General features: G+C 39.3%; 1 protein-coding gene across 1 annotated transcript; it reads left to right on the plus strand.

Annotated features, from left to right (window-relative positions):
* The first annotated feature begins 812 nt into the window (after positions 1-812).
* LOC114138203 (semaphorin-5B-like) lies at positions 813-22,842 on the plus strand. Its single transcript, XM_028007327.1, has 22 exons — positions 813-964; positions 8,821-9,009; positions 9,893-9,992; positions 10,064-10,109; positions 10,476-10,538; positions 10,628-10,726; positions 10,823-11,036; positions 11,218-11,503; positions 11,639-11,774; positions 12,623-12,830; positions 12,927-13,134; positions 13,450-13,567; positions 13,649-13,833; positions 13,981-14,124; positions 14,210-14,357; positions 14,528-14,753; positions 15,417-15,638; positions 16,092-16,262; positions 16,946-17,095; positions 17,203-17,238; positions 17,912-18,123; positions 18,912-22,842. Exons 2-22 carry the CDS (start codon positions 8,865-8,867, stop codon positions 19,071-19,073), a joined length of 3,279 nt encoding a protein of 1,092 aa, XP_027863128.1. The 5' UTR covers positions 813-964; positions 8,821-8,864; the 3' UTR covers positions 19,074-22,842.
* Positions 22,843-23,245: the final 403 nt, after the last annotated feature.

Raw genomic sequence — 23,245 nt, forward strand, 5'->3', positions numbered from 1 at the left:
AAAGCTAACCAATTATGGCAGTAAAAATCTCTGAACATTAATGTTTCACTTTAATTTTTATTAGCTTTTAAAGTAAAATGAGTGGATAGGGATAGGTACCTAATCCATGTGGAAATAGATGAAATCCACAATGGCTAAATATTTGAATTGTTCAAACACTAAATTCACCTTGACATGAGTCAATGCGAACAGTTATCATTAACCCGTGACTTTGCAAATTATTTGGAGTAAATCTTTTGGGTGAAAAGCATAGTTGTTGCAGGTGAAAGGTCAAATCTAAGGTGTGCACTGCACAAGAAAGAAAACTCAGAAATGAAAGCGGAAATTCAGCTTCTTGAATACAGAGTGTGGTATTTAGAATAAGAAAATAAATATGTTGTTGTTGTTCTGAAAACTAAAGCCTGAAGCAGAGGCATTTTACTCCAGCAGGAGGCAGCGGCTGCAGAGATTATACATCTATAGATTAATTATCTTGATAAGTTCATGGAATCAGACATAATCAGTCTCCATTCATTCTTTCTCTAAACTATAACGGAATTTAGAAAACAATGCACATAATGATCTTATGTATGGATACATGTATGGATATGGAAAGTATGGATTTACATCAGAATCCGTTTTCTGCAAATCTCATGAATGTAGTTCTTTTTTTAACACAAAATCTTCAACTAAATCTAAACCTGATTGCTCGGTTTTTGGAGGAACTTTGCAGTTTGCTGAGCACAAACAGAAATGCCCAGTCCTCCCAGTTGCCCCCTTCATCTCTCTCCCACACATACACACACACTGCTACCTTCCTCCACCTCCCTGCTCCCTCTCTGGTCAGCGTGCGGCTGTGTGTCGATGTGTACCAAGTTTCCCCTCGTGGTTTTCATACCTCTCTCTTTCCCTCCTGCCATGTGAGGCACCGGGATCTGCACCGCTTATCTTTTTTTCTGCAGACTCTGGATGTAACGATGAGCAAGTAAGTAAGGATTTTTTTTTATTGTTATTTTTTTATTATAAATATGCAGTGTCTAAGCAGGCACGTGGTCCATGAGAAACTGGCTGTTCAAATGCTGTGTTTTTCTGTCCGTTCATGTAATTCTCCTTGTTGTGCATGGCCGCATTTCCTGCAAGCTCTTTGCCTTCAACTTATCGGTGTCTCCATGTGCTGCGTTCAGCACGGATACCTGTTTGTTAAGACATCAGGTGATGTGTGGTGGATGTTTTTGTTAATTATTTTCCTCCTCACAGGCAGTTAAATGAAACAGGTATTCAAAGTAGGTATTTATCTATTAACCAGCCATGACCAGGTACGCTCTACAAGATTTTAGCAGAGGATAAAAAAAAAGACATTTCAGAGAGGCCTGGGGTTATAAGGTATTGTTGTTTTAAAGAAAACACTATGTAATTCAACATAGTGCATTCAATTGCAATGACCTCACTGCACAAGACTCCACTTCTGAAGAAAAAGGTTGCTAAACTTCTTTAATGTTTGCTGCAAAACGCCTGGACAGATCAATAAAATACCAGTAGAATAGACTCTGGTCAGATGAGGCCAAAATTAATTTCTATGGACATCTTTAAATGTTTACTTTACTTGGATATAACAGAAAATCTACTGAAACATCTGAACATCATAGTGCTGAGAAGGATAAAATCACCAAACTAAACACAACTCTTCATTCTGGGGTTGGGAAGCAGCCCTGCACCTGTTTGCTTTCCTGTGGTCCTCCTGAATGGACGAAGTTTTCTCAGTTGTCATGTCTCATCATGTGACCCAAACACTGGTCATGTGAGGTGGCTTTGAATGGATTATTCTGTCTTTTTTTGTGGCGCTCCTCAATGTTGTCGGTCCCTGCTCTGTGTTTGGCGACGACAGTCCGGTATGTGAAGCAGTTGTGATTACAAACCAGTGAGGTGTTTGGTCAGGATACATTTGAGCAACTCCAGCTGGTGATACTGTTACAAGATAGTTTAATTTTTCAAAAAAAGACAGAAAATGCATCTTTGTTGATGACTTATGTCTAGATTAGCCCTCTTCTTCAACATTACTTCAGTATAGATTATTCATATATCCCCAATTTAAAAAATAACTGCCATCTCAAGGTTGAAACAAGTGAAATGTACCCCAGTGCAATCCAATGACATTATGAGAATCAGATCCAATTACATAAAGTTCAGTTGAATCCAAATTATTAAAAAATTCAGTCCAATCCAGCTGATCACTTAAATGTCAACTAGTACACAGTTATCCAAGGAAACCCAAGCATTACTGACTCTGCAGCATCCTGAGCAAGTATGTGACAACAGTGGAGAGAAAATTGTTCCTTTAAACAAAAAAGAAACCAACAGGAGAACCCGATTCTGTGTAACCAGCCACCTGCTGCAACCAGAAGGAATGGAAGGAGCCACGTAAAAAGGAATAGTAAAAAACCAGACCAAGAATACTTTCTTAGAATACACAGAAGTAAAATTCTTACAATGAAGAATTATTTTGAAACAAGTTTCTGCACAAATATGTGAATTTTGTTGACAAACACCTGTTAAAATAGACTAATTTCATGCTCTAAAGTGACAGAACATAAATAATTCTGCCAAAATCCCTCTACAGTGATATGAAATATGCATTGCTGATTATTGCAAAGTTACTGCAAAGACTCTGAACTTTTTTTTCTAAAACAAGTTGTTTTAAGATATTCTGGGAGTCATGCACGAGACTTATAGAGATTTTCCCCGAGATGTATTCCCACAAAGTTGTGAAACACTTCTTCAACCGTCCTGGCTGGACCGTTTCTTCCAGAAAAGCAAAAGGAAAGGAGTTTACTGATAAGGCAGCAGGAGCAGAGATGAGATGATCCGTGCAGCTGTGCGCCTCTTTAGGATTCCTCCTCTCTACCTCCTCTTGCCGGGGCCAAACCGCCATCATTAGGTTTGGCACACAACCCGAGCATCCATTGTTGGGGCAGCCATGGCACGTTAGTGTGTCTTTTTAACTGTGGCTAAACTCAGTCTATTCACTTGTAAAAGAGAGCAGCCATTGGCAGAAAGTTGGCAGGTTGCACAGAGAGGCCATTCACCCCACTAGGAAGGAGCTGAGAACACTGCCTCGGAAATGGTCCTCTCTGAATATTTTGATGGAGAGACTTCGGGTGCCCTCTCAATATCCATTTGCTCTAAGTCGAAAATCTCCACAAAACGACTCCAGTGGTGATCAATACTACTGCTGGTCACGGTTGAGGGGTTGCTTGCTTTGAAAGAATTTCAGGAATCTGCTTTTAGGGTTTCGTGTGAATCTTTTTTCAGATTAAGGAGGAATCTGGAGTAGGAATCCCAGGTTTTCTGGTAGTAAGGAGGAGTGGGTTGATTCACTGTTTCCTTTCAAGATATCTGGACTGAGTCCAAGTACTCGGTTGGTTTCAACAAGAGTCTGATATACGAGGGTCAGATGCGGGACCCCCAGCTTTTATTTTCAATGCTTGCAAGGAACAAATTACAGGGCAGCTGAATGAACAAATAATTACTTGTAATTAATTTCCCTGTCATACATCCCCACAATGAAAAGCATTTGGATTTGATTGAAGCACGCCTCAGCGTGTTCTCCCTGCGTCTCAGCAGGCTCGTTTTCTAGACCCTGCGATTGTCCGTTTGAAAATTGCTCCATCTTTTGTGGACATCATGCGACATGTATGATTATCTTTAATGGCGGTTCTGCAAGAAATGAGGGAAGCGGCCTAATTCATCCTGAGGAAGAAAAAAAAGAAGAATAGCGCCGACTTTGCATCAGTAGGTGCTTGTTTGATGTATTGAAGCTTGTCATCTAGTCACAAAAGAGGTTCATCCATGCCTTACTCTCCCCGCCTTCATTTATAATCAAGCAGAATCAAGCAGTGGGCTGAAAGTATTCAAGTGAGACGCACTGAGGGAGGGCCATCCTTTTGGCTTATGAGAAGAGTGAAATGTTCTCCGCTACAGTTTCTTCTGAAGACAAAGGGAAGGGTACTTGATAGAAAGTTCTTGTGAGTAAATGAGACTGAGACTCCAAAACACGAGTCGCTCCGGATCAATATGAACACTCAATTCACACCTATGGCTTACCATTTTGCTCCTTGCCACTTCCATCAAATCATTTCATACTTGCATCAAATAATGGAAGTATTTGATGCAAGTATGACGTAAAAAAAACACCAAATAAAAAAAAAACATACACTAAGCAACCGCCTTCTGGTGCATGGTATCTAGTGGAGTCACACAGCCAAGTTTCCGTACAGTAAACTATGAGAAAGATATAGAAAATTGCTTTAAATTGTTGGTTGTTGATGTGAAATTTCCCCCCATCTGGTGAGAATTGGCAATATACAAAAAAAAAAAATCTATACAAATTCACCAAAGTCAGTCTGTCTTTGCTTTGATGCAAAGGGAAATGATTACACAAGCCATTTACAATAACACCAAATTTTCATGGCCAGACAAATTTTAATTACTGATGTAACAGAATAGGTTATGAGCATAAAGGGATGGCCAGTATTATTTTCCGGTATTTCCACAGCTGGGAGACTTATTTAGTAAACTTCAAAAGTACAAGTCCTTTTGAAGCCCGGAGGTCTGGAAATGTGAGCTTCTTTGTGATTTATCAGACTCTAGAGTGACTCTGTGTTATTGCTCAGCAAAACCAGGTTTACATTGCACACACACATCCTCCCAGATCAATGCTTTTTTGTAAATTAAAGTTAAAATATTGATCCAAGTATTTAATTTACAAAGTAAAGACATCAACCTCTACGGTTGATGAAAGGGTTTAATCTTTTCTCCAAAGAGAAATGAGTATTTAAAGAACTTATCCAAATCATGTGGCAGTAATAAATGTTAGGGTGAAGTACAAGAACAAAGGGATTGCCCATATATAGGCATTGGGTTTAAAGAGGAAGCAAGCAGAGCTGTTTCTGGTGTAGGAAACTGTTAACATCAGAGGAGATGATGGACAACAGGCCTCAGCCTAATGACCTGCGGTCCACATTAGTTTTGGTCAACAGAATGTATTTCACAATCCAGTTAAGCTTGTTCTCAGTGTAAAGTTCTACGACTGTCGATTGTTTTGGTCTGGTGAGCATTGATTTTATCAAAGCAGTGAGTGCTAACATTACTGCTTAATCTGGGTTTTGCTCTGTGTGACTGAGTTTTAATCTCTCCCCGTGGAAATCCAGGTATTTAAGAAGCGAGATTAGTGCCGACTGAGTAAAACAGCAGGCCTACAGAGCTGTATTAGATGCCGAAACATAGAGCTGTCTTTCACTAGTGTTATTTACTATACCTTACAGCAACTGGTTCCTCAATTAAGACCTTGGCATGGTTTCTTGTATGAGGAGGTCACATGTTTTACTTTGAGGTCCTGTGGGATTTTTTTCCCTCCTCAATGCAAACACAAAACAAGTCACATGAATTGAAGAGTCTGTATTTCTAATCTCCACACAAGCTGGTATGGCTTTGTGGTGTTTTTCCAGCACAGGCAGCATCATAAACAAATCCTCTGACGGGCCGGTGGGTTTTGGAAACAGTGCTGAGCCTGAATTTCTCCTGCCGTACTTTCGCCTCGATTCTGGTTACATAGTCAATCCAAAATAGCTCAAGGCTGATTCAGGTCTGGCAGCAAAATGTGTTTTTTGCTCCAAATATGCACAACACAGTCTGATAAGCTGGGCCATGTTGGATGGACCGTCATGGCACCAACGTTTGACAGTGATATAACTGTTTTGTTTTACACTGTGTATTATTGTAATTTTGTTTGTTTTTTTGCAATTGTGACCAATCCAATGGAGGAAGCTCATGTCAGCAACATGTGAATCAGATTTTCTTAACCTCATAATCCATACTTCATAACCACAAACGACTGAACACAGATTGACCATACAATCGAAAACTTTGCCTTGTGGCTGAGTTTGGAGTAATGTCCAGATTACTCAGGATGAGCCCTCAATCCATTTATTGACATAAAGATATTTCAATTCCTTGAGGATGAGATTTGCCCTCCATGAGTCTTTTAAAAGGACTGTGCAGAGAGATTGTAGTTTACAACATCTACAAAACTCCACTTTTCCCACGGCACAAGAATTTTTACCTAACTTCATTTAATGAAAAAGCACAAATGTGCTTGAAATAACTGCTGTCTCATGTTAGCAATGGGTTTCTGCAAAGATACGTGTGTAACTATCATCGCTTTTTTCAAAATAGCCTAAAAGTTGCTGGTAGACATATTAGCATTACGAACAGGTTTCTAGATCACCAAGAACTTCAAAGTGTGAGAGTTGGAGTCAAGAAGGGTTCTGGACAACCAAGAGGCTCCAGCCGCTGTTGTCCAAGACAGACATCAAATACAGAGTTTCTGCAAGAATGGACAGCAGAAGTCTCATGCAATTTTAATTTATGGTTTCCTTACTTGATTTGGTTAATTCGTCATGTCTTTCTTTTCTTGTGCTCTTTGTTCCCTTTCTTTTGCACCTTGTGTCCCTCTGTCTTTCCTTTTCATGTCATTGTTTAATTCCTTCTTCTATCCTTTCTGTCCTTCTTTCCTTAACATCCTTCCTTGAATCATTTCTTTCTGTATTTTTTGTTCAGTCCTTCCCTGTGCATGTCTTTTCTTTCTGGTTCCTCCATTTCTTTCCTTTCTTGTGTCCTTCATTTCCTCTTTCATTCAATCCTTCCTTATTTCAGTTTTTTCCAAACTCCAAATTCAAAGCCTCGTTCTAAAATGGATACCAAAACTTCTACAGCTTTGAGTCCTCAAAAGTCTGTGATTTTTACATGAAAAATGTGTCGACCGTCATTTACTTTCACTAGACACAGACTGATTGTTTGTATGAGTATGTTTCTGTGCAGCCCTGGTAAATCGGTATGACACACGCATTGTTCCCAAACAGACAAATCCCAGAACATCAGGCCTCTCTGTTGCTGGGCCGTGCACCGTCTCATTTGCAAAGCCGCAGCACAAAAGTGAGGCCAGCGGTGGAAGCTGCGTTTCCCTCCCCACTTCATTGAGCAACAATGTAAAAACCAGCAGGTTCAAAAGCCTCTGCCTCCACACACACGCAGTTCTCGCAGCGAGCAACAGACGGACAGATCTTCACTGCCTTCATTCCCATGGCTGGTGGCCAACTAAAGATGAAAACTGACAGCATGCTGCAAGCCATTTCAGCTGTTTTCATATCACATGCATCACCACAAATTTAGGTACAGGTTTAAAAAGTCTTTGGTGATCAGGCAGACACAAATATGACAACAAAATGCTACTCTTGTTAAAAAAGACAAACTTCATAGTTTGGAAATATTCCCTGTAGATTGTAGGTCATTCATTGCATGTAGAGTCATTTGTCACTCTTTTAAAGATTGTGCTGTTGCAAAACAATAGTTTGCAACAAGCTGTGAGAGTTGCCGTCTCTGTAAAATAAATGGCATTCTGATGGTTCAATAACGGGGAACGTAACCCAACTGATTCCAGTGTCTGGTGAAGTTATTCGTATCGCTTGAACTTTTTCACGTTTCGCCGTCTTCCAATCACAAACTTCAGTGCATATTGTTGGGATTTTATGCAATCTAAAGTAGTGCATAGCTGCGAAGTGGAAAGAAAAGGATACATAGTTTTCAAAATTCTTTATAATACAAATATGAAAAGTGTGGTGTGAATTTACATTCAAGCTAAAACAACTTTCATTGTGAGTGTTTTATCTGGTGGGTCTACCAGTTTCGATTGATATTTTGCAAATTCGTCTTCAAAATGTAGCTCAAGAATTATCCTTGGACTTTAACTAGGCCAGTTCAATGCTCTGAACCATTATAATATACTTCTGGTCTCAATGTTTAGGGTGTTTGGTGTGCTTGTTTAGTCTCTCATGTTTTCCTCTGTGACTGGTCTTAGCTTAATTTATCTTCCGTCATGTCAAATTTAAATTCAAATTGAAACAGTACTTTGCTGGTCCCAAAGGGAAATTAAATGTTGTTAACTCAAATTAATTCAAACTTCTTCAAAGTTATTATTCCTGTTTTCTAACTCTAAAATCAATCAATTTTAATTCGATATTTAATTGTCAGACGTTTTGTTCTGGTGTCAATGGTTTTTTGTTGCATTTTCTCAGATTTAATTATGTGTAAATGTTTCAGCTTTATTTGTGTTTTACATGTGAAATGATGCAATTTAAAGCCATTACAATTTCTGTTTGTTGAAGATGTGCATTTTTTTCAGAAATTTCTATCATGTCTACATATCTACACAGTTGCACATTTGTTATGATTTCCTTGGATAAACTTCTGCATCCTAAACTATTCTTCCAGAAGCACACAAGCAAACATCCACATAAAATACTCCGCCTTGTTGGTTTACTGCAGCTTTAAAACTTTCGAAGCTGTTTGTCGGCCCCAACAGGCACGGCTGATACAAACCAGTCCCCTTGTGAACCTTAAGTCATCATCAGTGAGCAGATTTGATGTGCATAAATGGATTTTGATAAGAGTTCATGCCCCCCGTTTGGCTGTGAGCCCAGACGAATCTCTCAGAGGAGGCCCTCAGTCAGAAATGGCACCTTCGGTTTTTAGAGGCGGCTTTAAAGAGATTGGCGGTTCTGGCCCTTTTGAGGTGAATTGGCCATGACTGTGTCCCGCTGACAGTGAGAGGCCGGACTGTCGGAGCAGACAAACAGAGGCAGCATGGGGACTCAAGGCTGATTTAGATGAATGCCGAATAGAGCAGAAAAAAACCTGTGTTGCTGCTACATGATAGATGTTTTCTATATTATTTTACCATCTACATTTTACAAAAGAGTTTTAATTCTTCATTTTTGTCTTCGGCAGATGATTCTTGCGGACCTGAATTGGGACTGAATGTGGTTGTAACTATGGTAACGACAGGGTGGAGGGTATGGGCCCTCTCCCCTTGTGGACTCATGCTGGTCATTGGTTGGTCTGTGAGTTTGTCCCAGCGCCAGAACGTCAGTCTTGCAGACTGCAGCAGGAAGGAGCATCCTGTTGTCTCCTATCAAGGTAAGTTCTTCCTTTTTACTCATTAAAAGTCCTCAAGCTTAGATTAGCTGACAAAATGCATTGTGCGCTTTTCTGCAAGGCTTTTTGATGCATTGATGTATTACAGCAGCACAATCTGAAAGTCTCACACCGTGTTGGCACTGCAGAGGTCAAAGTCCGAGGACTTAGAAGAAGTCTGTGTCTGGAAAACAAATGACTTTTCTGTCTGAGCTGCAGGATTAGTGTTGTGAATGTGAGCGTGTGCTTGGACTCCGCATTTGGTTGCTTCGCAGCCAAGTTCACTAAAGCATTATGCGATCAACTCTCTTGAAAACTGGAAACTCTATCAGAGCTGGGCCACAACTCTGCCTGATGGACACGATCTCATAAAAAGCTTTCACAGAAATCAAGAGTTGCATTTAATAAATGATAATAAGGGGCTGTTTTTATTTTTGGAATAAAGTGAAACTGAGAATCAAATTGGATAATATTTCAATATTTTACTTATTTACATAATACATAATAAACTAATTCATTTAGATTGCAGTTGTCAGTGGTGTCCGAAATAACTTTTTCTCTAGTCTCTTTTTCTACCCGTTTCAAATGTGAGATGTGTGTATTCCTTTCAGTGCAGTAGGAGTAATCTGCTCTGAAACACACACCAGATATTTTTGAATGCAGAAAGTTCATGTAATAGGTTAAAATGACTAAAACACTGTTTTATTTTGTGCTCTTGTGAACCCTTAAGACATCCTTCAAAACCACAATGTTTTTTTTCTCTACTGAAAAAGAAAATCTCCCGAAACCCCTTTCAAATTTTTATATTTTGATACATTTCTTTTTTACTTAAACATGTTAGTCTTTAAAAACTATTTACGTCTGAGATATGTCTTCCAATTTCCAGATTTGAGGACGAGGATGTTTGAGTTCTCCTTTCCAGGAGTGAAGGATTTCTCCCAGCTGGCCATGGACATGAGCAGAAACCAGCTCATTGTAGGAGCAAGGTCAGTTTAACCATTACAAAGCTTCCCCACTGTTTACAATCTGTTTTCTAATCAGTAGTTTTATTTTCCAGAAACTTCCTCTTCCGGCTGAGTTTAAGCAACACCTCCCTCATACAGGTAAGCAGGAAGTGCAGAGTAATTCCTCTGTTTTAACCTTTGAGGTTTTATTCTGTGGGACATACCAAATTTAGAAATCTCTGGGTTAAGATGAGGATCTATATTAGGGCTGAAAAGATTATAAATTATAGAAACTCAGAAAATCTGAGAAAGAAATTCCAACATGGATTTTTTTGTACATGAATGCACTCTTAAAATTTAAAAAAGCCTCAAATTAAGGCTTGCCTGCTCTACTGTCCACCCCTCATTCATAGTCTTGCAATTGAATGTTTAAAATCTAAACTGCAAAAACTGCTCCATACATTGCAACCAGTACTTATAATATAAATACTCAAAATTCATACATATTTTATTTTTTTTACTCAGGCAACGGAATGGTCTCCTGATGAAGACACAAAGCGCTCGTGTCAAAGCAAGGGGAAATCTGAGGTGATATGTTACAAAATCTGGCCGAGTCGATCACTTTCACTCAAGCAAACTCAAACACTACAAACTTTTCACTCTTCAATGACATGCAGGACGAATGTCAAAACTACATCCGGGTTTTGCTTATCAATGGGAGAATGCTCTTCACATGTGGAACAAATGCTTTCACACCCGTCTGCGTATCTAGGCAGGTTGGTACTCATGGCCTTTTCTGAACAGTTTCCTATATTTCATTTCTAGATTGTTGTGTTTGTATATTTATAGAAATGTTTATTCCGTTCTGTTAGATTTCCAACATCAGTCAAATTTTGGACACAGTGAACGGTGTCGCACGCTGTCCCTATGACCCCCGCCACAACTCCACTGCCATGGTGACGCAGAGGGGGGAACTGTACGCTGCCACGGTGATCGATTTCTCCGGACGCGACCCGGTCATCTACAGAAGCCTGGGGAACATGCCGCCTCTTCGGACCGCCCAGTACAACTCCAAGTGGCTCAATGGTTAGAACAGAACCACACCCGTTTAGATGTTTCCCAGTGGAAAGTTGCTGTTGACAATACTCTCTTTCTAACTGCTAATATATGACTCTTGAAAGTGCCCTAAGTAATGTCCAAATTAGCTTACCATGTTCATTTACCAACTTTGACAGGGTTTTTTTTTTTTTGTTTGATTTTTTACCAGAGCCTCATTTCGTGTCTGCCTACGAAATCGGCCGGTTTGCCTACTTCTTCCTGAGAGAGACTGCCGTGGAAAACGACTGTGGGAAGATGGTGTTCTCTCGGGTGGCGCAGGTCTGTAAGAACGATGTCGGGGGACGTTTCTTGTTGGAAGACACCTGGACCACCTTCATGAAGGCTCGCCTGAACTGCTCACGCTCAGGTGAAATCCCCTTCTACTTCAACGAGCTGCAGAGCACGTTCCACTTGCCGGAGCAAGACATCATTTATGGCATCTTTACCACAAATGTGTGAGGATTATTCATTTTTTGACATGTTTTACTTTGAGTCTGTGAATTTTGGATTCATATCTTGACTCTTTTCCTTCTCTTTCTTGTCAAGCTGCTCAGATAAAACCATAATTAACACTTCCCTGTTTCCTTTAGAAATAGCATATCAGCTTCGGCTGTTTGTGCCTTCAATCTGAGCTCCATCACTTTGACTTTCAATGGACCCTTTCGCTTCCAGGAGAACCCCCGCACTGCCTGGCTCTCTACTCCAAACCCTATTCCCAATTTCCAGGTATAATCCCCAAAGCAAAGATAATCTATTTCATGTTGAATCCAAACGACAGCTGTTTGCTTCGTCCTCCTCATTTCTACAAAACCAATTATTTCCCATAAGCAATTTTAGGAATTCCTGTCATTTTATCCACATGTTAATACCTGAATCCTCATAAATAAGTTTCTGACTAAAAAGCAGCACTCAGCTCGTGAAAAAACCCCAAACTATATTACTTGTGATAAGCACGGGGTTACAAGGATGAAACTGCTGAATTTTTTTGGTGTACAGTTAAAGAAAACAGTGAGTGTTTCTCAAAGTGATAAATTCAACCAGTCACGGAAAACAACCAATCACAACTAGATAGCTTCTACATACAAAGCCTCAGCTATGAGCAACTAAAACAATGGTCAATGGTCAGACAAACAGCTTTACCGTTGCTGGTATTTCATAAGTGTTGAAATTGTTGAAGCAGTAAACCATAAAAGTAAAATATTTCAGCAAAAAATAGAAATGTAACAATTTCCCAAATCTTAAAATACAGATAGTAACATCATCTTTTACAGAAGAGAAAAAAGCATCTCTTTGGTCTTTAGTTTTACACAAACCTTTGCAGAAATGTTTGTTGTGAATTCATGATGAACTCTTGTATTTACAAGTACAGCTTAAAAATGTTCATATTCTGAAAATGTCCAATATCCATTCCAGAAAGTGAAGACCAAATATTATATAGACTCATTACACATGGAGTGAAATATTTTAACTTATTATTTTTGTAGCACAAAAGTAAAAACTTAATCTTACCAATGGTAAGGTTGAGTGGAAGGAGAAAGTGTTCTTTGACCTGTTTGCATACTATTGGTCTTCAGTGCGGCACACTGGAGGAAGACGGCCCCGGTGGGAACCTAACAGAGCGTAGTCTTCAGGACGCACAGCGGCTCTTCCTCATGAGCGACGTCGTCCAGCCAATTACCACCGACCCCTTTCTTACCCAGGACAATGTCCGCTTCTCCAAGCTGGTGGTGGACATCGTGCAAGGCCAGAGCGCTCTCTACCACGTCATGTACATTGGCACAGGTGACAAAGGGAGATTTATTCCTCAGTAAAATAAATATGTGATAATTCTCTAGCTACGTTTCTCACTTTAAATTTCATGTGGCCTGATCCAATCAGAGTATGGCAGCATCCTGAAGGCTCTGGCCACAACCAACAAAAGCCTTCATGGTTGCTACCTTGAAGAGCTCCGGATCCTCCCAGAGGGGCAAAGGGGAACAATAAAGAGTCTGAAAATCCTGCAGAAGGACAGGTCGCTGTTCGTGGGACTCGATGACAGACTGGTGAAGATCCCGTTGGAACGCTGTTCAAGTTATCAAACCGAACGGTACGAAGCTGAGCACCTGCCTTCTAAATGAGACTCTGCATTACCAGGTTGTAGAGTACCTTGGAAAAGTGGAAAAGTGTTACCAGCTGAAGACATCTTTAAACTGACTGACAATAAAATTTCAATTAGATTTGGGGCTAGACCACCTTCATCAACATGCTTTGAGCTAAACAAATCCATCGTAGGACTATCTGCATTGTGTAACGGTGTACTGAGATATCCATTTACACCAGAATTTAATCGCTTAAGTTCTCAGATTTAATGAGAATGTTTGTGCAAACCACAAAACAAAGATGAGGCTTCTGTCTGCATTAGGAGCTGTTTGGAGGCTCGGGATCCTTACTGCGGATGGGATCTGGAGCAGAAACTATGCACCACCATTGAGGGAAGCTCTAACATGAACCATTGGATCCAAAACATCACCGAATGCCCAGTAAGAACAAGTTCTAGATATTATAGTAACCCAGTACATTCCTGGATGATAGCGACTAAAACTCATGTGACTCCCTTGGAGGTGAGGAACTTGACGCAGGACGGTGGGTTTGGTCCCTGGGCAATGTGGCAGCCTTGTAACCATGACGATGGCGAGGGCACTTTCAGCAGCTGCAAGTGTCGGTCCCGCTCGTGTGATGGACCGGTGGCCAGATGTGGAGGGGTTGAATGCAAAGGTCCAACCATCCAAGTGGCGAACTGCTCCAGGTAAAGGTGATTTTCATGAAGATCTTCAGGATTTCAACACTAATCTCTAAATATCCATTAAAACAACTTCAGGATTAAAAAAAAATTGCCCACAAGATCAACTCCAATAAATCCGAAAATGCTTACATTACCCCAATCTTCACCTAGAAACGGTGGCTGGACTCCCTGGTCCTCTTGGGGTCATTGTAGCAGCAGCTGCGGCATTGGATTTGAGGTGAGGCAGCGGTCCTGCAACAACCCCTCGCCTCGCCACGGGGGTCGAATATGCGTTGGTCAGGGTCGGGAGGAGAGGTGAGGAACACGCCCTGCTGCAGCTGCTACAAATATGTCAGCACTGACAGTGAAGAAACCGCTCGTTTTTGTGATTTTTTTGCAGGCTGTGCAATGAGAAAAAGCTGTGTCCCCTGCCTGTGTTGTGGACAGCCTGGGGTCCCTGGGCTCATTGCAGCGCTGAATGTGGTGGAGGGGTCCAGTCCAGGACTAGATCCTGTGAGAATGGGAACACCTGCCCTGGATGTGCAATGGTACAGGCGTGCTTTGAATAAAATCAGATGTTTGTGGGAAGAAATCTGTAGAAAAATACAGATTACTTAAAAAATCTTTTGAAAAAATGCTGTTTCTTTTATGTTAGCTTTGTGTAGGGAGTGTGAAGTGTAACTAAATACTTTTGAGATTCCTTTATACTGATTTCCAGGAGTATAAAGTCTGCAACCTGGAGAGCTGCCCTGAGGTGCGCCGCAACACCCCCTGGACACCCTGGATGCCGGTCAATGCCAGCCACGAAGGGTCCCGCCAGGAGCAGAGATTCAGGTACACCTGCCGGGCGCCACTTCATGACCTCCAGCAGCTCCAGCTGGGCAAGAAGAAGCTGGAGACCCGCTTCTGCCCAAACGACGGCTCTGGAGCTTGCCAGACTGACAGTGAGTACTGGACACGACAGCAAAACAATGCTGATGAAGCTGTAAAAACACATTTGGTACTGACTGTGAGCTCATGGCCTTTATGTCCCTTAATGATGGCGTATCCAGATGCCAGTTTACTTGTTGGGGTTGTTTCTATCCGACACTTGGACACTTTTTGTGGAAAAACCTGGATTTTCCAGGTCTGGAAAAGTATAGAAAAAAACTATTATGGAGACATATTTGTATATCGAGACTTTTCCCTTTTCCAAGGGAATCTTTGGAAAATGATTCCCTTTTCCTTTATTTCCTTCTCTTTGTTCATTTTTACATTGCTTCCTCAGTTTTTCTTCTTACTTTGGCTGCAGTAAAGAAGTGAATTCAAATTTGAAACCCTGAACGCTTCAGATTCATATGTAAATAATTTGTGATTGTGGGTGCCTGTTCGTGCTTTCAGTTTGACCCATATCGCACCTCATTAATTAATGTTTCATAACACTCTGTCTGCTGACTCTGCCAGGGAAAATACTGGCCCTTTATTTGAACTCTTGGACCACTTGGATTCTCTGAACTCGTATGATGTTTGGACGCTGCTCATAACAAGAATTGAACTTGTTTTTTTTTGCATTTAGAGCTTAGGAATTCAATTGACTGTAAGTAAAAGTACTTTCCCCGGATTTGTAGCTCTGGTTGAAGAGTTGGTGCGGACTAGTGGCAGAACTACGTCCCAGCCCCAAGGTGCCCGATGGGGACCATGGGAAACGTGGTCCAGCTGCTCCCAGCAGTGTTCCAGAGGTTTTCGGACCAGAAAACGTAGCTGCTCCACGTCAGAAGGAAGGACCAACCTGGCGGCTTGTGCTGGATCTCCAGTGGAGTATCAGGACTGTAACGCTCACCCCTGCCCAGGTAACACCGCAGTTCAGTCACTGTTCACTATTTTGCCATAGTGAACAGAGTAATCATGATAAATCAATTATTGAAATAATATTTAGTAATTTCTTTTTTAGTCATTTATTAATTGTTAACTGGACTCAAAAAAGGCAATTTGCTGAAAAAAAACCCCATTCTCAACAGTAATTAAGCCATTTAAGATAAAAAAACATCTTTGTCTATAAATCTGTTTTAGCCAAAATGCCTCAAGTTCAAATTCACTAAAGGAATGCTATATTATTGAATTTTAGGCAATAAAATGTTTACTTTCTTATTTAACAACAGAAAGTGTTTTTAATATTATATGAAAAAAGGCAAAGTGGTTGAATGAGAAATTTGCAGAGTTTTCTTTATCCGATTCGATGGAATATTTGATTCCTAAAATGATCATTAGCTGCAGCCCCACTTCTTCATATGCATGCTTTGCAGTGACTGGAGCCTGGTCATGCTGGTCTGCCTGGACCCAGTGTTCCTCCAGCTGTGGAGGCGGCCACTATCAGCGAACTCGGACGTGCAGCAGCCCGGCCCCTGCAAACGGAGGGGACATCTGCATTGGCCTGCATACAGAGGAGGCCCTCTGTAACATACACCCCTGTGAAGGTATCCACTGCATATGCAATGCAAAAGATGTACCTCAATGATCCTGCAGTCGGAATTCAAGAAGAACGCGGTTCGACAGCATTTGAATCAAAGAGGTTGAAAACAAATGCACGTGGCTCTTTTCAGCTAAGATACACTGAAGTTTGTTTTTACATGACAGAATGTGAAGAGGATAAAGGGATATGAGTCAACTGAAAGGCTGTGAATGCTTTAAAAAACTTTTGCAAATTTATTTCTTTCAAATCGATTAAGTTCTTCAGTGAAACTGCACATATATTATTTAAAATTCATCTTTATTGCCAGGTCAAATAAAAGCAAGTAATTTATCATCTATGTTTTGTCAGTTTAGGATTTTTAAAATTATTTACACACTAGTTCTTCCCTATGAATGCCTCCATTTATCTTTTCATTCAATTAAAACCGGAACTGCCATTGAGGAATTAATATGACCTTAAATAACAGGTTTTTCACATTTTTCAACATGTCATCAAAGGATATAAAAACGGTGCTTGAATGAACATTGCTGGGAAATTCACCACAAACAGATCAATATTTGCAGTGAGAAGGAAAATAATTTGGGTGTGTGAGCCTGGACAAACACACAGAGGGGAAAAACAGGTCTAGTACTGTATTTTGTGCAAAAAAAGGATTTTTAAAAATTGTTTCTTTACACTGCTCTGCAGGCTGGGGTGAATGGACGGACTGGGGCGAGTGCGACGACGAGGGTGTGCAGCATCGCAGCCGACGCTGTCAGGAGGAGCAGGAGGCTGAGGCCAGCCTCTGCCAGGGAAACCTCACTCAGTCCAGGCCATGTCAGCCGCATGAGGTACCAGGTAAGCAGGCATTTCTACCAGTACACTGCTTTAGAAAGATGCCAAATTTCTGCAGAGACCCAATCAATGTGACCAGTGTTTCTTCCTTTAACTCTGTCTGTTTTCAGTGATTTTACCTGGGCAGGAGAACCAGAGCTGTGGAAGTAAGTCGGTTGTTACATTAGAAAAATGTATGTTGGGAAAAAATAAGCAGTGAACATTTTTTTCTCATGTATTTCTAAATATATTTGACATATAATTTGAACCAGATGTCTGTAAAAAAAAAAAAACAAATAAAAAAAATTCTGTAATAAAATGAACTGAGACAGGAAATAAAAATTTAACAGGCCTACTGAGATTTCTTCAATACTTAGTAGAAAAGAGTTGCTTTCTGTATGGAGAAACTAACTGCATGAATTGCTCAGATTTTTCTAGTAAAGTATCTTAGACTCCTTGGTCAGAAATCATGCAGTCATGGTAGTTTTAAGGTGAAATTGTGTTATTTGTACTGCTGGATTATGGCCACAAACGATGCCAACAGGAAAACGTAAACTTTTCGAAGTTACGTCCAGAGAGACCTGTTTCTTTTGCCCACCATAAGTTACTTATTATGCTATTCCCTGAAAACAGAGGCTGTATCGCTATTTAAATACAAATAGATTTAATTCATTTTCTTAGCCTTCTAGATATTTTGGCAACTTCTTTGCTTCCATGTCTTCAGTACTTACTCCTTATGTCATTCCACATTTTTACACGTCCTAATTTATATATTATCTAAATAGCTTTCAAACGAGACAGGAGATTTCACCCACACTGGGCTACACTTTTTATTTCCAGATTTCACATTGTTCCAGTTGGTGGCAGTGGGCCTAGCCAGCTTCTTTGCTGCAGCTCTCCTCTCAGGGTTGGCGTACTTTTACTGCCATCACCTGAACCGGCCGTCGGCAGAGTCCGCCATCATCCACCCCAGCACACCCAACCACCTGACGTACAACAAGCAGGGCAATGTCGCGCCAAAGAACGAGAAGTACATACCCATGGAGTTCAAGGTGGGCCCGCTGCTGTGTTGTGATTAGCACTTCCTCCACTTACAGATTTGTTCTGCTTTGGAGCTTTTGTCACTTTTTGTCAAATTAAGAAAAATCGCCTCAGTGAATGGAAAAAGTAGTTTTTGAACAATAATAAAAGCTGTCCAAACCAACCAACATTTGCCATCATGTGTTTGTTACAACTTGCAGTGAGTCTTACATCAATGGATGATGCTTAGCCCACTATTTGTTGCAGAATTATAATTTAGCTACATTAGAGCATTTTAAACATATCAAAGTTCATCTTATCAATTGGATTTAGGTCCTGGTTTTGACTGGTAACTCAAGCAAACTTGGGATTGCTTCAGGAATTTTCCGTCGATTTTGTACACAAAGCCCTAAAAGTGTCTGACAAATGTCCATTACTGTTCTTGAATTTCTTTAGATTCAGTTTTAATGTGTTCATGTCATAGATCCTTTAGCCTACTTCATGGTGTCAAAGTGTTTCTACTCAAGTGATTTCTCTAATCTGCAGGTAATCAGGTAAGCGTGTGGTTGGTTAAATTGAACCAAAGTGGCTACTTACAGTTAATTCACGATTCAACAAGGAGGAGAAAATATTTCCGCATCAGGCCAGACTGAGTTAGGTAGCTTTCCTGAGATTACCATTTTAATGTTACAATTGAAACATTCAATTGTGACTAAAAAGCAAGAACACAAATCTATAAGAGGGCAAACAACTTTTCACATCACTGTATACTATATATTAATTTAGAGAAAGTTTTTTAAATGCTCTCTTTATGCTACAGACGCTAAACAAGAACAACCTCCATGTGAACGACGATACGTGCAACCACTTCTCCTCCCCGATGGCGTCCAGCAACATGTTCACCGCCACCTACTACCCTCCCTGTGTGAGCAAGTACGACTTCCGCCCCGACTCGCCCTGCAGGTCCTACATGCACAGCTGAGAGGAGCCGTTTCTATGCCAACATAACCGGAAAACCTTCCTGAAAGTTAAAAACATTTTTCTGGCCATTGGAATTTTTTTATTCAAGGTGCAGTTTCCCCCCAATCACCAGAAATATTCTAATTAAGGACAAATATCCAAACAGTTTTCAGAAAAATCTACTATTATGAATTATAAAGAACAACATTGAAAATAAATGTTATTTATTTCAGAAATTCAATTCAAAAAGTGGATATCTTGAGGCACTACAGGCGCAGTAATATTTCTTTCTTTTAAATTTGATAATCCTGGATGTAATGAATATCCAAAAGTTTCGGAAAACTTGATTGTTACATTAGACCAATAAAAATAATTATTTCATAAGGATATGAAATAATTCCTATGAAACAAGGGAAATCTGGCTGCCTATTCACTATATATTTCACTACATATTATTTTAAAGTTGAGTGGAAGGAAAATGTTCAACTAAAAAAAAAGGCATAATAAATGGCAGTCATGAGAACATTGTGAGTTCTATCAAAGCAGTCTGGGCTTCCTGGACACCTCAGCAGCCTAAATTGCACTGATGTAGTAATTCATGCAAAAGGAGCCCTGACCAAATAGTATGTGGGAATACCTCTCAGTTGGGTGACATTTATGTATTTAAAAAAACAAAACAACAAAAAAAAACATCTTAAATACTCTTCAACAGAATATTTTTTTGGGTTTTTCATCAGCTGTAAACCACAGTCATCACAAATAACAGAAATCTACTCTCCAAAAACATTCAGCGCGTAATAAGTCTATATAAAATATGACTTTCACTTTTTGAATGGAATTCCTGAAGCAAATGTTTTGATATCCAAATTCATAGAGATCCACCCATAGAAAGAAGAAGAAGAAGACCTTCCTCTGGTCTCAGACACCAAGCCAATCATAAACAAAGAGCTGCCTTTGGTCAGGTTGACCCATGAGCCACCCAGAGGTCATTGCCAGAGGCTCAGGGGAATCAAAACAAAAATGCTCCAGCCTTGAACTCCACAAGCGGGATGTGTTGTTTTATGAACTCTCTGAAAACTAAAAATGGCTTCTGACGTCCTGCACTGATGTTCTGTCGGAGTGACAGAGCGGTTTCAACTCTCCACACAAGGGGATTGACTACATCTTAATAGGAACCATCAGGATTTCTTATACCCTGCTGAGCCACAGACTCTCTGAATGGATTTCTGCTTTGACGTGCAGATCTGTGGCTCACTTGCTTTAATTTTTGTGTTAAAACTGCAATGAAAAGAAGACGAAATAGAAAACTTAAATGTTGTTTTTATCAGCAGAATGTATAAATTATCTCCCAGGTGTTCAGTGGTTGAATATTTGGGGAAGTGAACATAAAATTCAATCAAGTTATATCTGAGGTATTTCCAGTCCTGGCCAGAAGTTTACATACTTCTTTGATTCAAGGTTTTAAAAATGGATTTGACATGTCCTTCAAGAATACAGGGGTCATACAACAAATATCCTGAGTAAGGTTTGAATTTATTGTGCTTTTAATCCACAGAGAATCCAACTTACACGCTAAAAGCAAAAGCAGTAGTGGTTTGTCTGCAGCTTGTTCAAGAAGACCAAATGTTAATGGTAAAATCTATAGTAAATTGAAAAGATTTTAAATACTGTTGCAGTTGCAGGTTTTATACTTATTTACAAAACAACGGGTCAAATAAATCTGCATAAACCCCAAGTTATTGACATTTATTACAGTAAATGTATATATAAACTTCTGAATGATACTGTACTGTATATAGAATATTTATTTGGTTAAGGAAGTTTCCCCATCTGTGGTTCCGAGCAATATCTCTGATGATAAAGCAAAATTTAGACACATTCAAGATTTTTTTGTTGTTTTTTTTAATATGAATCACACGTTTTCTTAAATTACAAACAATTCAGCTTTTGTTTCTCAAACTGAGTAGATACAAATCAATAATATAATCAAGTCATAAATAAAAAAACAATCAAGTTAATCTGTCGTGTGTAAATATTGTTTTTATGTACTGCCTCTTAATACATTTTTGGGCATAATGTTCAAACATTTGAAGCTATTTCTTAGAGATCATTCATTGTTCGATTAATGAGAAACAAACACAAACATATGTTAATTTAAACAAAAGTTTTACATCCTTTGTATACAGTGTTCTGAAAAAGTATTTGCCGCATTCAGATTTTCTCTTTTCTTGCTTTTTCAGTGAAACTTGCTTTAATGCTTCATTTTGTTGTTGTTTTTAGACAATAAAAATAAAAACATTTAGGCCATTTTCAAGTCCTTAGTTAGCAAATTAAGAAAATTATTTGCTAACTATACTGACTACTCAATTGCTGCAAAATGCTTAAACTTTATATCAAAGAATATAATAGAAAAATTCTTTAATTTCCCATCTTTTAGCTAAGTGAAATTGAGGAGTGCCACCATCAAATTAAAGGTAAATAGACCCATGCACATTCAGACTAAGGTTAAAAAAATTACATGTAAATATAAAAACCAGATATGGTACAGTAAGACCAAAATTACAGCATAAGAAAAGTAATACAGTAGAGCTACTACAAATAGCATTCTAGGTTTAATTAGAAAGATGCAAAATATGATCCTTGGTATGTTGAGAATATGCATCAACAGGCATTAGTACCAGATTTGCCACAAAAGGTTAAAGTGCTGGAAGGTTTAAAGTATTAACAGAAGACATTTGAAAGGAGGTAAAAATGGTTTCAGTACAATGTGCCTTACTCGAGGTTGTAACATTCTGTATTATTATCATATAATTTTCATAAAGTATGAATTTATCCTAGGATTTCTGCATTAGGACTCATTAAGCAAAGACATCATTAATAACACCAGAGATATTCTGTACTGAACATTTCCGCACTTTTAGTTGAAATTACACATTTTTCTCTGTATCCGGTGCCAAATGACAATGTTTCTTTGACGGATATCTTTTCCGAATATGTTAGAAATTACATCGTATTGTAAAATAGCAAAAAACATAATACCGTTTCAAGTTGGTGACAAATTCTGTTCACTTCTTGCTGATGTAGCAAAACCCCTACATGTACTATACCTGCCCTTAACTGAATTTATTTTATTATTTTTGTGTCCTTGATCTCATTTCTCAAAATGAGAAAGAAATTGTGTGTTTTTTTGTTTGTTTCTGTGCCATGTTTATATTACTGTGTATGTCTAAATCACAAATCTGACTATAATGAGACACCCTCTCAGAGATAGAGCCATGCAAAGGTTTTCACCCTGTAGTCACTAACAATCTCCTTAAGCTGCCAGTTAAGGTAAAGCACCATATCTCTATCGTGTTAGGCATAAATACCATACATACATGGTACACTTTTAAGTTTTTTATGTATAAAAACATTGGAAACCACATATATCCTTTTCACTTCCCAAGTGAACACTACTTTGTATTGGTCTATTGTGTAAACTGGAGTTTGTGGTTACAACCTCATAAATGTGAAAAAGGTTCAAGAGGAGTGAATACTTTTGCAAGTGTTGAGATAAGAAGCAGAAAACACCTCATTTGGATAGAGAACTGTTGAACACTTAATTCAGTATCGTCCTCACACTTTGCTCAAAGAGCCCTAAAAGTAATTTTCTTGCCCTAAAAAAAACTTGCTTGATGTGAATTTGACTGAACACTGCCTTTTTTGGACACTGTAAACTTTTGGTACTCTATATTTTTGTATTATGTATACTGTGAAAAAAAATCCAGGTGAATAAATGAATTATGATGCCAGTATTTTGTATTATTTGTGCGATACAGAAAACTGTCATATCTCTTAGACAGACAGGTGTTATTTTGTGTGCTCCCCCCTTCTAATGCCACCCTGGGCAACTGTCAATAATGGCCCATTTCAAAAACATGGGTCATAGCGTTATACTGCAATAACGCTATGAGGCTTTTAAAACAGCTATATCATTGGTATCACCACGTAAAACTGGGAAATATTCCAAATTTTGATTTTCTTAACAGCTCTGAGAGACAGAATTTGTGCAGAGTAAAGTATAAACGATGATCTTAGTCATAATATGTAAAAGTAAAATGGAACGAATACAGTTTTAAGAGTGTGTACTGGTTTTAAAACCAGCATATTGTCTAAAGAGTGACCCTTATAGGTCAGCTCAAGGTCACTTTAATC

This window comes from Xiphophorus couchianus, chromosome 22 (genome assembly GCF_001444195.1).
Source record: "Xiphophorus couchianus chromosome 22, X_couchianus-1.0, whole genome shotgun sequence".
Taxonomy (NCBI): Eukaryota; Metazoa; Chordata; class Actinopteri; order Cyprinodontiformes; family Poeciliidae; genus Xiphophorus; species Xiphophorus couchianus.

Bases quoted from the DNA above. Each gene is read 5' to 3' on its own strand.
- LOC114138203 (XM_028007327.1), top strand. From the start codon at position 8,865: ATGGTAACGACAGGGTGGAGGGTATGGGCCCTCTCCCCTTGTGGACTC. The intron at 13,568-13,648 runs GTAAGAACAAGT...ACTCCCTTGGAG, and splicing joins AAAACATCACCGAATGCCCA to GTGAGGAACTTGACGCAGGA. The intron at 14,754-15,416 runs GTGAGTACTGGA...CCGGATTTGTAG, and splicing joins TGGAGCTTGCCAGACTGACA to CTCTGGTTGAAGAGTTGGTG.